General features: G+C 43.8%; 1 protein-coding gene across 3 annotated transcripts in view; it reads left to right on the top strand.

The window, feature by feature from the left end:
- LOC131676591 (uncharacterized) overlaps positions 1–10,201 on the top strand; it is a 121,280-nt gene extending 111,079 nt beyond the window's left edge. For all 3 annotated transcript variants that reach the window (XM_058955732.1, XM_058955735.1, XM_058955734.1), the window contains exon 4: positions 10,021–10,201. In XM_058955732.1, the coding sequence (XP_058811715.1) occupies positions 10,021–10,186 (166 nt within the window). In that variant the 3' untranslated portion in view covers positions 10,187–10,201. The remainder of the gene's footprint in view (positions 1–10,020) is intronic.
- The last annotated feature ends 5,553 nt before the right edge of the window (positions 10,202–15,754 follow it).

Raw genomic sequence — 15,754 nt, 5'->3', positions numbered from 1 at the left:
ATGTTGGTAGCTATATGTCTCAATAGTATCAAGGAGACTTGGAGGACTTGATGGGCCATTTTTATGTCTCATGCCCTTTCTTACTCTCACCAGCCCACACCAAAGTTTAGTCATTAGTTAGTGTTTCTAATATTTATATGATGTTCGGAATACTGTTTTTTCTTGTGCTGTGTTTTTGTCTTTCTTATTTTTCGCTTCGATTTTTTTTTTGGGTTTCTCATTCTGCGCATGATTGCCACAATATCTAATGCCTTTCGCTAACATATTGTAGTATGCGAGTCGTACCTCCATCTAACCTTTACTGCAAGTGCCCTAGTCGAAGGCTTCAGTGATTTTGGAGAGCTCACTTTCATCCTTCATCTGAACTGTATGAGAAAACATGGGTTTGATATTCACACAAAAAAAAATTGGATCAACTCAATGCTTACAAACCGTGAAATAACTAGCACGCTTGGAAACACGGCACTGGCTATGAAAAGGGATGCCCTCAAGACGGAGTTCTATCACCCTTATTGTGGTCATTAGTTTTAGACGAGCTATCGAAATCATTAGCTGAAATAGGATACGAAGTGATTGGGTTTGCAGGTGATGTGAGGGGAAAATGTGACTATGTTATCTCAAATAGAATGTAGTCGGCAACATCACTTCGAAGTGGTGTAAAAAGAAGGGCCTGAACATAAATTCCTCCAAAACAATCACAATCCCATTTACTCGAAAAAGGAAATATTCCATATCAACACTTTTGCTCAACGGAACAGTAATTGAAATGTCCTCTGAGGTAAAGTATCTGAGACTGATACTAGATGAAAAGCTGAACTGGAATGCGCATTTATCTCAATAACGACAATCACTCATCAATAGTGATATGTCATAGTAGATAGTACACTTAGATACATACCACAATAGATCTAAATACTGGTCGCAGTAGTTCGTCTTCTATAAAAAAGCACCTGCGATTTTATAAACGCTGTCTCAAGCCCGATTATAGAAACGCGCGTTCCCACGCGATCATGAATCGGTCACGTCCGGAAGTCCCTACCGTAGGTCCATGTTTTCAGGTGGAACGTTCGTATAAAAATACGCTCATTCACTAGATTACAAATTTCAGGGTGACATGTGCCGGATACTCTAGTGGTATAAAGGAATTCACTCTCACTTCTACCCTCTGAAACACATCTAAACAATCTGTCCGGGTATTCATTCAAGATCCCACTTAAATATGGCCAAATGGCCACATGGTTATGCAATCGCATGTATACACACGAAGTTTCATATAATCAACCTCGCTCTGTACTGTCGCATATAACAACTACGTGCAGTGTACTTTTTGACGGCTTTAATCTGAACGGCTTTACGTAAATGAACACGCTCACTCTCTAGTGAATATTGTCAACCTTCCGCAGACTTGTGCACGGAATTCTACTTAATAAACTAAATCTTGTCTTCGGTTATCGTCGCATGGGTCAGGTCAAACTTAACGAAGCGCAGCGTCTGCGTAAAAATTGGGACATCCACCTCGAAACTTTTTTCGCATATGTTCGGAGTTCCACAAGGCAGTTACTTGGGACCGCATCTGTTCTCAATCTTTGTCAATGACGTCATCAAACTGCCGTTTATACAATGCTGATGATACAAAATTATTTAAAGTCAACACATACTGGACTGCTTGAATCTACAGCATATTCTGGACATTTTTGTTGGATGGTGTTCGTCTAATATGCTGACATTAAGCATAGGCAAATGTCACTCTATCCCATAGCATCGGAAGTTGTTCCAAATCACCTTCAAGTGTACTACCCTCACACACGTGCAACACATCAAGGACCTAGTGATTCTCGTGGACAGTAAACTCACGCTCAGGCTTCACTACGGTGACACCATTATCCAAGCTAATCGCCAGCTAGGATTTATATTTAAAATTGCTGGTGCATTCCGTGACTCGCTGAGTCTTAGATCACTGTATTGCTCTCTTGTGAGTATTATTAACGAAACTAATGCTATCGTATGGTGTCCTTTCCACGCAAACTAGACTGCTAGGATCGAGGCCATACAGAAAATAACCGTAGGGTATGACCTCCGTTATCTCCTGCTAAATCTACCGCCATATTTAGACCGTTGTCGCCTTTCAAATTTTGAAACGATCGTGCAGAAGAAGTGCCTGATCACATAAACCGTGTGTGCCGCTAAACCCCTTGATGGCGAAATAGGTGGTCTTTCGATTTTTGCTCAACTCAATGTATATGCCCCTGAATGGACGCTTCACCAACGCAATTTTCTGTTTCGGGATCCACGTCATCGAGCACACGGAATGCCTGAATCAATTCGGTCGATCTGCACTCGGTTCAACTAAGCATTCGAATTATTGGATTACAACCTTCCGATCAATATTTTTTGTCGAGTTCTCAATTTTCTTCGCACTATTAACAATTATACATGTTTCATTAATACATCAATTGTCCGATTAGTCTACCGACAATATGCTATGTATAACTTTATAAATGCTGGTCTCAAACGTGAACATATTAACGCTCGTTCCCACGCGATTATAAAATCTCCACATCTGAACTGTACACTCAATATCACAATCACAGTCACGGCCTGCTGCTATTGGTCTGGAGCAGTATTTCAGTGGAAGACATTTCCCATCTCGTCTGCAATTGTAGTGAGTGATTCTGACCGGGAACCTTTCCGAGAACCATGTATGTGAATATACAGATCTAGGTTCCAGACCAACAAAGAAAGGGTTGGGGTATCTCAATCAGATGCTCACCACTCGAACACCGTTGAAAATTCCGGTAAAAAATTCCTCCGTTTATCCTCCTTGACGTAGAGAACTTTACCATAACAATCTTTTGCTAATAGTAGTATCAAGTGTTCTCGGATGCAGACCCTGTAGTTGTCAAGTGCGTTACGCCTATAGAGCATTTCCATATGAAATTATGTTCCGTTTTACAGTAATCGGTAAGGAAATTTTCGCCTTGGAGTGCGCATCAAACTACCTTCCTGTCGCGGGTCATGTGCCGTGTCAGTTTACAGACATTTTCTGCACGTCGGAAATATCTTCTGAATTCCTATTTTTTACCGAAAGACACTACAGTTTTGCTCACATTTAACACTTTTGCCACTTTTTTGTTTCAAGTAATGAGTGACGGAAGTGAAAAAAAAACTACCTTTGTCAAAGGTTGCTGCGATGTCTAGGCAAACAACTTCGCTACCCTTTTGGTGGGACAAATGACGCACGGTGAAGTTTTGACGTCTGTATGAAAAGCCACGCCTGTTTCGATCATTTGTTTGGTTCTATAGTGTGTTGTTCACATAGCATAGCAGCAGTTGTTTCTATAACCGAATAAAGTTATTATCTTGTACTGACTGACGAAAGTAATTCAACGAGACGATTCTGAGCAGGGCAAACTTTGATCGGCTTATCTCCAACATAAATTAATAGTTGTGATTACTAACTTTAACTAACTGTCGGTTTTCTGGTCAATATGTGGAGTAGCTCGCTGCAATTTTAGGAAGTTCGAATGGGATTTGTGTTCTGTACATGGCGCTTTTTGAAAGGATGGTATTCTACAAAAAGTAATGATATTATGTTCTATGATGAGTTGCTTGGAAAACGTTTTACGGTTCAGCGTAAATTGCAACCAGTTTTTTTTTTTCAATTTGTTTATTTGATAAGGCACGTATGCGTTAGCTTAAAGGTGCCATTTTTTCATTGTTTTACATTTTGAATTTCTTAAAACTAGGGGGTTACACATTTCAATATTATTTTGTTTTATATAATGAAACTAAAAAAAAACTTTACAGCTAACTTATACATATAAAAGATGGTATAATATAATATTCGTAAGCTTTGGGGGACGGGTCATTTTATGTGTTCTTTGTATTCACTTTATGATTTTTAGAAGGGAAGATTGTAGGAGAAATTAATTATTAACTAAGCGGAACATTTTACAAGCTTATTAACTAGAGATAACTAGAAAGAGTGGTTCAAGATTAAGGGGAATTAATTAGGGCTATTTTAAAGTAGTGGTACTGTTGTGCATTTCTTAACGAGATTAAATATTGTTCAACTAAAACTAGAAGATAGGGGGGCACATAAATTTTGGGAAGATATTCAAGGGGAGAAGGGGGTGAAGTCATACATCTGTGTATCAGAGACATGGGAGGGTGGGTGGACAAGGCTGAAGGGGGGGGGGGGTGAGATATAAACTTTCAGTTTCCGGCATCAGGAATTAACGGCCAGGATTACAGATTCGAACGGATTGATCAACTAACACTAGAAGATAGGGGGGCACATAAGTTTTGGGAAGATATTCAAGGGGAGGAGGGGTGAAGTCATACATCTGTGTATCAGAGACATGGGAGAGAGGGTGGACAAGGCTAAACGGGGGGGGGGGATATAAACTTTCAGTTTCCGGCATCAGGAATCAACGGCCAGGATTACAGATTCGAACGGATGTATCAAGTATTGGGACGCCGGGCGGTTTTCCTCGAGCCGGTAGGGGTTCCTCCAGACGATTTCGTAGTACGGCTCAGATACGGATCGGAAACACACCGCGTTGCGCGTGTGATATTGTACTGTAGATCTCGTGTTGTTGGTTCATTCTACAGATGTTTTGTCTCGTCTTGGAGTCGTATCAAACCATCGTTGGGGTACGGTAGGCGGAAGAGGGCACTTCTGGGAATGATAAGAGAAAAGATAGGGGCATTTAAATTTGGATATTGATGGTTTTGAGGAACGTGTATATAAGGGACATGTAGAGAATATCGCGGCTTGCTAGTACATCTCGAACCGGGACATTGGGTGATCTTCCTCGGGCCCGAAGGGAATCGAATAGTTGAGATCTGGCAGAACAGTACTCGGCGCATGCCCAGACAACATGTTCGATTTCGTGATAACCGTTGCCACAAGCGCAGATACCGCTATCCACGAGCCCAATACGCCGGAGATGTGCGTCCAGCGTGTAGTGATTGGACATGAGCCGAGACATCACGCGAATGAAATCCCGACCCACATCCATCCCTCTGAACCAAGGTTTCGTCGATACCTTAGGGATTATCGAATGTAGCCACCTTCCCAGTTCACCATTGCTCCATGATGTTTGCCAACTTTCGAGGGTTCTCTGATGAGTAATACTGAAAAATTCGCTGAAGCTAATTGGTCTTTCATATATGTCACCTTGCAAAGCGCCCGCCTTAGCTAAAGAGTCCGCTTCTTCATTACCTGGAATGGAGCAATGCGAGGGAACCCAAACTAAGGTAATCTTGTACGATCTTGCAGACAAAGCACGCAGGCGCTCCCAGATTTTCCCCAGAAAATATGGAATGTGCTTTCTAGGTTTCATTGAACGGAGAGCCTCGATTGAGCTGAGGCTATCCGAGACAATAAAGTAATGATCGGTGGGCAAAGTATCAATGATCCCAAGGGTATACTGAATAGCAGCAAGTTCTGCGACGTAAACTGAAGCAGGATCATTGAGTTTGAATGAGGCGGTGAGGTTTTGATTGAATATACCGAAGCCAGTGGAGCCGTCGAGGCTTGACCCGTCGGTGTAAAACATCTTGTTGCAGTCGACTTCTCGAAATTTACTATGAAAGATGCTTGGGATCACTTGCGGACGTATGTGATCCGGGATTCCACGAATCTCGTCTTTCATGGATGTGTCGAAGAATACAGTTGAATCAGAAGCATGAAAGAGATTGACACGGTTGGGATAGTATGAAGAAGGATTGATATTTTGTGCCATGTAATCGAAGTACAAGGACATAAATCGGGTTTGAGAATTGAGCTCGATAAGCCTTTCGAAATTTGCAATTACTAACGGGTTCAAGATATCGCATCGGATGAGCAATCGATATGAGAGTTCCCAAAATCGATTTTTCAGCGGAAGGACGCCCGCCAGCACTTCTAAACTCATCGTATGTGTCGAGTGCATGCAACCCAAAGCAATACGCAAACAACAATATTGGATTCGCTCTAGTTTGATGAAATGTATGTTCGCAGCGGAGCGGAAACAGAAACTCCTGTACTCCATCACCGACAATATTGTTGTTTGGTACAGCCTGATCAGGTCTCCTGGGTGGGCACCCTACCATGTTCCGGTTATTGTACGGAGAAAGTTGATCCTTTGCTGGCACTTCTGTTTCAGATACCTAATGTGACATCCCCAGGTTCCTTTAGAGTCGAACCAGACCCCGAGATATTTGAAAGTTGAAACCTGAGCAATAGTTTGACCCATTAATTGAAGCTGTAGTTGCGCTGGTTCACGCTTCCTTGAAAATACGACTAGCTCAGTTTTCTCCGTGGAGAACTCGATACCTAGCTGGAGGGCCCAAGCAGACAAATTGTCCAAGGTATCTTGCAATGGTCCTTGCAGATCGACGGCTTTGGGACCTGTAATAGAGACCACACCGTCATCTGCAAGCTGCCTTAGCGTGCAGGAATTGACAAGACATTCGTCAATGTCGTTCACGTAAAAGTTATAGAGAAGGGGGCTTAGACATGAGCCCTGGGGAAGACCCATGTAGCTAATTCGTGATGTCGATAAATCACCATGCGAAAAATGCATGTTTTTCAGACAACAGGTTTAGCAAAAAGTTGTTTAGAGTCGGTGAAAGACCATGTTGGTGCAGCTTCTCAGAAAGAATTTTGATAGAAACTGAGTCAAAAGCCCCCTTTATATCTAGGAAAACTGATGCCATCTGCTCTTTGCTAGCATAAGCCATTTGAATTTCTGTTGAGAGCAACGCAAGACAATCGTTCGTCCCTTTGCCTTTGCGGAAACCAAATTGTGTATCTGACAGTAAGCCATTTGATTCAACCCAATTATCGAGGCGAAACAAGATCATTTTCTCGAACAACTTTCGGATACAGGACAGCATCGCAATCGGTCGATACGAGTTGTGGTCGGAGGCTGGTTTTCCTGGTTTTTGAATGGCAATGACCTTCACTTGCCTCCAGTCATGAGGGACAATATTACCCTCAAGAAACTTATTAAATAAATTCAACAAGCGTCTTTTGGCAGAGTCTGGCAGATTCTTTAACAAGTTAAATTTGATTCTGTCTGGCCCTGGGGCTTTATTGTTACATGATAAGAGAGCAAGTGAGAACTCCACCATCGAAAACGGTGTTTCGTTCGCGCTATCGTGAGGGGACGCGGCGCGGTAGATCTTCTGTGCCGGGGCGGAATCCGGACAAACATTCTCGGCAAAATCGAATATCCAACGGTTTGAATATTCCACGCTCTCATTGGTACTGTTTTGGTTTCGTAAGCGCCGAACCGTACTCCAAAGAGTTCTCATCGATGTTTCTCTCGTTAGTCCGTCGACGAACCGGCGCCAGTAGCTACGTTTTTTGGCTTTTATCAAACTCTTCATGCGCGTTTCCGCCATCGCGTGCTGTCGGTAGCTAGCTGGCAGCCCGTCGTCCCGGAAGGTCTTATACGCAGCGGCCTTCTCCGCGTACACGTCTGAGCACTCTTTGTCCCACCATGGATTGGGAGGACGCCCGCGTGAATTCGCGTCTGGTACGCGTTTAGTCTGAGCTTGAATCGCGGTATCGAGAATCAAGCCAGCCAGGAACCCGTACTCTTCCTCCGGAGGAAGCTCTTGTGTCGATTCTACTTTTTCGGATATCGCGGACGCGTAGGTCTTCCAATCAATATTTCGTGTGAGGTCATACGAAACATTGATTGTATTCGGTGGCCCTGAACCGTTAGCAATATTAATTACGATTGGCAGATGGTCGCTGCCGTGGGGATCAGAGACTACCTTCCACATGCAATCTAACCGCAGCGATGTCGAGCAGAGGAACAGGTCTAAGGCGCTCGGACGCGCTGGAGGGTCAGGAATCCGTGTCATTTCACCCGTATTCAAAATGGTCATATTGAAGTTGTCGCAAAGCTCATGGAGTAGGGTAGATCGATTATCGTCATGAAGGCAACCCCATGCCGTGCCGTGGGAGTTGAAGTCACCTAAAACTAGGCTTGGTGCGGGGAGGAGTTCCGCAATATCGCAAAGCCGTCGGTGGCTAACTGAGGCTCTAGGGGGGATGTAGGTGGAAGCAATGCAAAGGTCTTTGCCTTTAATTCTGGTTTGGCAAGCGACAACTTCAATGCCTGGTGTCGAGGGGAGGTCGATCCGATTGAAAGAATAGCACTTTTTGATCCCCAAAAGTACTCCTCCGTAAGAGTCTTCTCGATCCAAGCGAATAATATTAAAATCGTGGAAGTGTAGGGTTATTTCTGAAGTGAGCCATGTCTCGCATAGGGCAAATGCATCGCATTTCAAATTATTTAGTAAGATTTTAAACGAATCGATTTTCGGGATAATGGAGGGGCCATTTCGCAGTGAACTGCATCAAGAATATTTTTACTGCGGGGAGAAAGCTTAACAAGATACTTTTAAGGGGGTCAGAAATGTTTAACGCTGTAAGAATACGGTCCACAATGTCAGAGAAATTTATTAAGCCAGCACTGTTTTCTTTCTCTAGCTGAGATATGGGAACACTTGGGGTTTTTGATGTTCCTGGAAGTGCTGGGAACTCCTTTTCTAAGCTCAGGTTACTGAGACCGGGAGCGACTTGCTTCGGTTTTGCACCAGTACTTCCTTGAGTAGTTATTTTAGGGGGACCATGAAGAGACACTTTCTGGCCTTTACGACGAAGCTTGGAAGAGGAAATGTTCTTCCTTTTTCTACTACTTCTAGGCACAGCAGAAGATGTTCCCTCCTGGGGTTCATCACAGTCGCCTTCGTCAGTAGACAAGTTGGTATAGATGTTCGTAGAGACAGGTGGCATAGCTATCTTAAGCATTTCTGCAAAAGATCGCTTAGAGCGTCCCTGAAGGGAACGCTTAAGATTCTCCTCGCGCTGTTTGTACGCGGGACATGAAGGGAGATCATGTGGGTTTCCCCCACAGTAGAGACACTTTTCGACATCTCTACCACAGGAATCATCCGCATGATTCCCACCGCATTTCCCACAGCGGGCTTTATTGCTACAATGGGAGGCTGTGTGTCCCAATTGTTTGCAATTAGTAGAGTTCATGACCCGCGGCACAAAGAGGCGAACAGGTAGACGAACCTTGTCAAAGAGGAGGTAATTGGGCAGGGCAGAGCCGGCGAAGGTCACCCGATAAGAGTCTGAGTTGACGTATGTTTTCTTCCCGTCAGCTGCGACTGATGCTGAATGCAAACGTTTGCATTCCAGTATCTTCACTGGCTTAAGCATGGGGTCTTTGAAACAGCCAGTCCCATATTTTAGCAGGTCCTCGCAATTCAGACTCGAATCGGAAACGACCCCACTGACTTCAACCCTGCTAGCTGGAATATACACCCTGTACTCCCTCGTAAAGGGCTCGTAGCCAGCAATATCATTTGCCTGAGTTGAACTGTTAATCACCACCCGAAGCTTATCATGGCGAATTTTCGATATTTCTGTCACGGCCGAATACCGGTCTGTCAGAACGCGAGAAATCTGCAACAGATTCAAACACTTTTTTTCTTTGGTCCGAAAGAAGATCACAAATGGCCCGGTGGCCGAGCTCGGATATACCTTGAGCCGGGGAGCCGATTTTATTTCGACGTCCATCTCACCTTGAGATGAACCGCCGTCAGGGGAAGTCATTTTTGCATGGGCCTATTGCCCAGTGCACGTTATTAAGACAACCAAGAAGGGGAAACGAAAACTAATACTTAGCTTGTGTACGTAACGGTATCCAGACGGCTTACTAGAAGAACACTCTTTCACTTCACTGACCGGCTAACGGTACTCAGAAACAGAAACACAAAAGAAGGGAAAAAATACTGAAACCTCAACTAGGCGTAGAGTGTGCAAATAACCTTGAACGCGGATTAACACTATTTGTCGCTATAGAGTGTACGGACCGATGACAAAAGACTTCTATCTCGACTGAGTGCTCGATAACGAATGTATTGCAACCAGTTGAAATAACCAATAACACGAAAACTTCAGTCATTAACACATCCATCTCAAACGTAATTATTTTCTTTTCCCAGGGACTTCCGGTTGGTGCTGCATGAGGATCCCGCTTCGATCTACGCCCGGGACGTTCAGATTGTGAACACCGAGGGACCGGTTGACTTTGACCTATCGCGGGTCTACACCGGCGTTGTGGAAGGTAAGTTTGCGCTCGATCGGTCTACTGCCAATTTGTGTTCATAAGATAGTTCCTATCAGTAAAGAGTTGTAGCAGAGAAATTTCAGTCCTGGCCTTGACAAAGGTTCACTGTTTCACTGATTTTTTCAAAAGCGGATGCTGCTTATCCATTAATAATTAATTGGTGAGCAATTGGTGAAACATTCTTCAAATGCAAACCTTTCAAAACAATTTGTTTCCTGGAACGGCTCCTGCTTTTCCGGTTTACGAAATCTTTCCACGCTCTTATCTTCAAGGTGAGATAGACGAAAGACCTGAAACAAAATTATCTCCACTGTTTTCAAACTCAACGCAGCGTACATTTTCGTTGACTTACGACAGATAAGAGTTCCGAGCTTTAAACTTCCCAACGTGAAAAAGGAATACACGGAATTGCGTTAGGGAAAAGCACACGGTTGAACTATTTTGCCTTCCGTCAAAAGACCAGTTGCTCAAACAAAAAAAAAGCATCAAGTACAGGAACTGTCAGGCCTGCGCCACCCTCAAGCACTATTCGGAATGAAAAAGCCCCCTGATGAACATGGGTTGTGGAGTTATTCCCGTTCTCACAAAATTCAATTCCTCTTCCCAAAACAACTGACGAAGGTATAGAGAGAGAGAGAGCCACATCCCATCAACTCGTTTATGGACTCTCTACTAGGAAGCAATTTTGGCTGCAGCCTGCGAGTGTCATCCCCCTTGGGCCGTGGAGGACTCCGCCCCGGAGGACAAGCGGGGAAGTGGAAAATTGCTACACCCGGCACCTTACAGAACAGCAGTCTATCTGTCTGTCTGACGGCCACGGGCTGCCATAACAATGAGAATTAACAGCGGAAAGACAGGACACGCTTGTAGACCCATTAGAATCGTTTTCGGGTTGGTGAGGGACGGGATGGTATGCATCGGTGGAGCAAACAGCATAAAAAACATGACAACAGTAAAAAACTGGTGGCAAGTTTGGTATCGTAGTAACTCGTAGGTGGTCGGTTTGAGTGGGAAATTTCGGGTAGCACTTGTGAAAGTTTGGTTTTATAATGGAATGCTCTGGTCTTCTTTCGGGACATCACAGTAAACATAGTAGAAATTTATGTGGCAGGTTGGTTAGTGGTTAAAAGCTATTTTCTTCAGGGACATCGAAACGAATGGATCACAGCAACCATAGCCGGTTAGTCAGGCGATGAAGTACAGCAAACTATGTCAACTGTCACATACAAAATAAGTCTTTTACTGTTTGATTTGACTGATGCAATTTCGCGCAATTTTCCAAATTTCAAAGTCGAAAAGCATATCTAAATTTGCTTTAAGTTGAAACGTCCCTCTTCCCATTCTATACACCCATTTACTACACACAGAACACTTTAGAAAGCATAATTTTGCCACTTTGCTTTTTCGTTCAATTCCCACGTTGCCCGGTGCAGCGGAAATGCACCGCTGAGTGAGGTCCGCCCTTGAAACTACTTCTGCCTGAGATCACGTCACGGCGCGCCACCCGTTTTGTGTCGTGTGTTACCGTTCTAAGCACTCCTTCTGCCAGGCACTCGAGAAGCGACCATCAAAACCGGAAAAGTGCTTTCACATTCTCCAGTTCCCGGTCGGTTTGGGGGATGGGGAGGAGGTCGTGGGCGGATTATAAACTATCGCCCGTAGTGTCGAAAAGCATTTACTAACGAGTGGTGTGTTCGGGCGGGCGGCGGAAATTGTGCTGGGATCGAGGGAGGAAGTAATTTTATTCATAATGAAAAATAAATGGCTTTTCAACAAGTTTAATTCTTTCCGCAAGTTCTCCGGTGAATATGTTTGTTTCCGTGGCTCGGTGTAATCCGACTTTGCGAAGCTAATTTTGGTTTGGTTCCGTTACAGATTTAGATTGACAGAAGGGAAACAACATTGCTTCGTCGAGTTCTTCTGAATGCGATGCGACAGATACTCTAGTAGAATGAAAATAAAAAAGTTTTCCCCAATGGAGTTCCTTAGCGCACCGACTGGTTGGCTGAAGTCGGAAAACTTTCCGTATTTTCCGAATTTTAAACTTTCCCCATCGAAAAGCTTACAATTCTGCCTCGAGGAAGCAGCACGAGCTGCTTTCCGCTGTGCCAAGCACAGTCAACATCAGGTAGAGTTGAAACTAATTCTATTTTCCGCTTGGCAGCTCGGAACTACATTATAGCACTGTGGTTTCGTTTTAAATTTGACCAGCTGTTTAGGTTTAGACTCGGCGGTTTCGTGACAGTAGGGTAGATTTGTCAGTCACTAATGTTCACAAAAGAAAATCTCCTAGGATAGTGTTTTATATCGGGAAAGAAAACTTTGAGGTTCGTTTCCAAAGATCAAGAATGGTCCTTGATTTTTGGTAGTTAATCTTTGGTCTTCGATCCACGCTTCTCGATACTTCCTCCTTGATCAGTGGTCCGTGATCTTTGATTCCAGTTCTTTACGACTAGATCCTTCACCGGTAGTCCTTGATCTTTTGCCCTTGATCCTTGCTCTTTGGTCGTTGATCCTTGGTCGTAAATCCTTGATCCTTGGTCCACTACTCCTGGTCTTTGTTCCTTAATCTATGATACTTGATCGTGGATCTTTGATATTTGGCCCTTGATCCCCGGTCCTGGGTGTTTGATCGTTGGCCCTTGATCTCTGGTTTTTGATTCTTGGTCCTTGATCTTTGGTCCTTATTCATTGATCCATGGTCCTTGACCCTTAATCCTTGATCTTTGATCCTTGGCCCTTGATCCTATATCCTTGATGCTTGTATTTTTATCCTTGCTCCTTGATTCTTAGTTTTTTAACCCTTGGTTCTTGATCCTTAGTCCTTGATGTCCTTGATCCTGGATGTCCTTGATCCTGGATGTCCCTGATCCTGGATGTCCCTGATCCTGGATGTCCTTGATCCTGGATGTCCTTGATCCTGGATGTCCTTGATCCTGGATGTCCTTGATCCTGGATGTCCTTGATCCTGGATGTCCTTGATCCTGGATGTCCTTGATCCTGGATGTCCTTGATCCTGGATGTCCTTGATCCTGGATGTCCTTGATCCTGGATGTCCTTGATCCTGGATGTCCTTGATCCTGGATGTCCTTGATCCTGGATGTCCTTGATCCTGGATGTCCTTGATCCTGGATGTCCTTGATCCTGGATGTCCTTGATCCTGGATGTCCTTGATCCTGGATGTCCTTGATCCTGGATGTCCTTGATCCTGGATGTCCTTGATCCTGGATGTCCTTGATCCTGGATGTCCTTGATCCTGGATGTCCTTGATCCTGGATGTCCTTGATCCTGGATGTCCTTGATCCTGGATGTCCTTGATCCTGGATGTCCTTGATCCTGGATGTCCTTGATCCTGGATGTCCTTGATCCTGGATGTCCTTGATACTGGATGTTTGTCTATTTACGAAAGCAAAATATAATTTCTCATATCTTCTGTGTGAAGCCAGAGGCGCGATATGACCCTATACGAGAGATCTGTGTTGCTGTTCACGTATCAAAATGCTTCGTAAAACCATTTATTCGTGAAGTAGAGCGATTGTTGAAGATGAATATGATGCTTAGCATAGCAGAAGTTGGCGCAATTCAATTTCACCACCCACGTCATTCGGTATTGATTCTGTTGAAAACCAGTCCCCGGTCGCTGAATGTAACAACGTTTTATATAGCAAACATGGACGAAGGCAATGGTACGTGGGCTGGTACTGCGTACTAATGTTAGCGTTATCAAACTGCACCGATTGCTTAACCAATGACAGCGAATCGGGCTGTAACAAATATAAAACTCAACACCAACCGCGCCCTGTACGAGGAATCATACTGCTATTACCAACAGCGAACTCACAACGATTGCATCTAGTGCCTCCAAATCAACAACCAGCACTGCCAATAAAGAAGAAAATGCCACGGCTTATTTATGCTTACGCATTGAACCGTGTCAAATAAATAAAAAGAAGGACCAAATCTTAAGGATCATGGATTACATTGAATAGTTGAAACCAGATTGGACTGTTTGCTATTTTGGTTAAAATAATTTGTTTATGCCGTAGACCAGTACAATTGTCATCGCAGTTAAGTTTTTTAAATCCTTGGAACATAATGTAATTTGCAGTTTACTGGGGTTTGTGACATTCAATTTCTTACCGTTATTGAACGTAGTAGCAATTTTACCTGAAAAACAAAATTCTACCGGAACCTTTGTTTCTGCTGCGACTACTACTGTCACACCTGTAAAAGGATGGCGTGCGAATTCTACACAAACACACACACACACAAACAAAACAATCTTCAAATACACAATTGTCGGCGTCTGGCAGTCCGATTCCATTGAGGCAAACGATTGCGATAAGATTGCTCCGGTTGAAAGGTTGCCGAAAACCGCCACCGGTGCGAGATCCCCAAAAGAAAATAGTTTCTTAGCGACTGTGCTGTGTGGATTTATGCTACTATTCTCTATCTACAAGAAAATCTCCAGTAGGGTGTCCCATATTTTGGAGCAAGCTTTCGTTCCTTGATTTGTAGTGAGCTGCCTAATAAAAAAGAGCATCCTTACACACCGTAAGCGACACCCTATTCCATATGTGGGAAAAGTTTAACCCCTTCCCCCTGAGAAAAAGAAACATTGCACCAAGCTTCGATATTAATGGTGAAAATCCATCCTAAAGGTAAACGACGTACAATTTCCCACCAGAAAGTTGCCGAGAATAAAAGCCATGCCAACGAAGCAAGCTCAGTTTGATGATATGCGACGAATTTCGCCTCGCTTCTTTTCTCCAGTGAGAAATGCTTGGCGCGATTCCGACCCACCACCACCACCATCCCCCGTTTACCAATCGGTCGAGGACGATTTCGACGGGCGGCAAACGGCGATGTCTCTGATGTGTTGTAGGAAGGAAATAATATCGATTTTCTCTGCTTCCTTATCTTTGTGCGGTTGCTGCTGTTTGGTTGTTGTTGTTGTTGCTGTTGTTGCCGGCTAGATAAAATGCTGGAGGCGAAATTGAACTTAAAAGGCGGTAAATTTCGAAAGTTTATCGCTGAATGCTTTGAAGATTGGTTAAAATTGGAATTCTTCGTACATAGTTTCGTTCGAGGCGGGGAAAAGTATCGACACGCAATGTATTCGACCAAAGTTGTTTTAATTCCATCCTACGAGTTTTTGTCTCTCCCAGTAAAACACAAGTTCATTTGCATAGAACTGAAGCTTGCAAATTCGAACGCGGCTCCATTGATTTTCGTGAAAAAAAGTCGTTGATATCTCCAGCCGGTATTTAAATCCGCTCGTGGTTTTTTGCATAAATTTACATGATCCCGAACATCAGCCAACAAGCCAGGCTGTAGGGCGGAACTGCTGTCTCTGGTGTCAGCCTCAACAACCACCCGACTGGTGTTTAATCTTATTTGAAGCGGGCGCTTGTCCCAATTTCAACCAAACGAGAACTAATCCATCGGCAGTTTGAGTCGTTTGCGTGTTTTTTTGTGTAGTGGGTGTTGGGTGGTCGTTGGTCATCTATTTAATCGAAAATCCCTGGAGAAGTGTTCACGTGTGTTGCGTGATATTGGTTCTAACACTTGTTGAACACAAAAATAGTTAACTTTTTTGGTAAACATTG

Source organism: Topomyia yanbarensis, chromosome 1 (genome assembly GCF_030247195.1).
Source record: "Topomyia yanbarensis strain Yona2022 chromosome 1, ASM3024719v1, whole genome shotgun sequence".
NCBI lineage: Eukaryota > Metazoa > Arthropoda > Insecta > Diptera > Culicidae > Topomyia > Topomyia yanbarensis.
The sequence above is the reverse complement of the archived record's forward strand: the minus strand, read 5'-3'. Positions and strand labels throughout refer to the sequence as shown.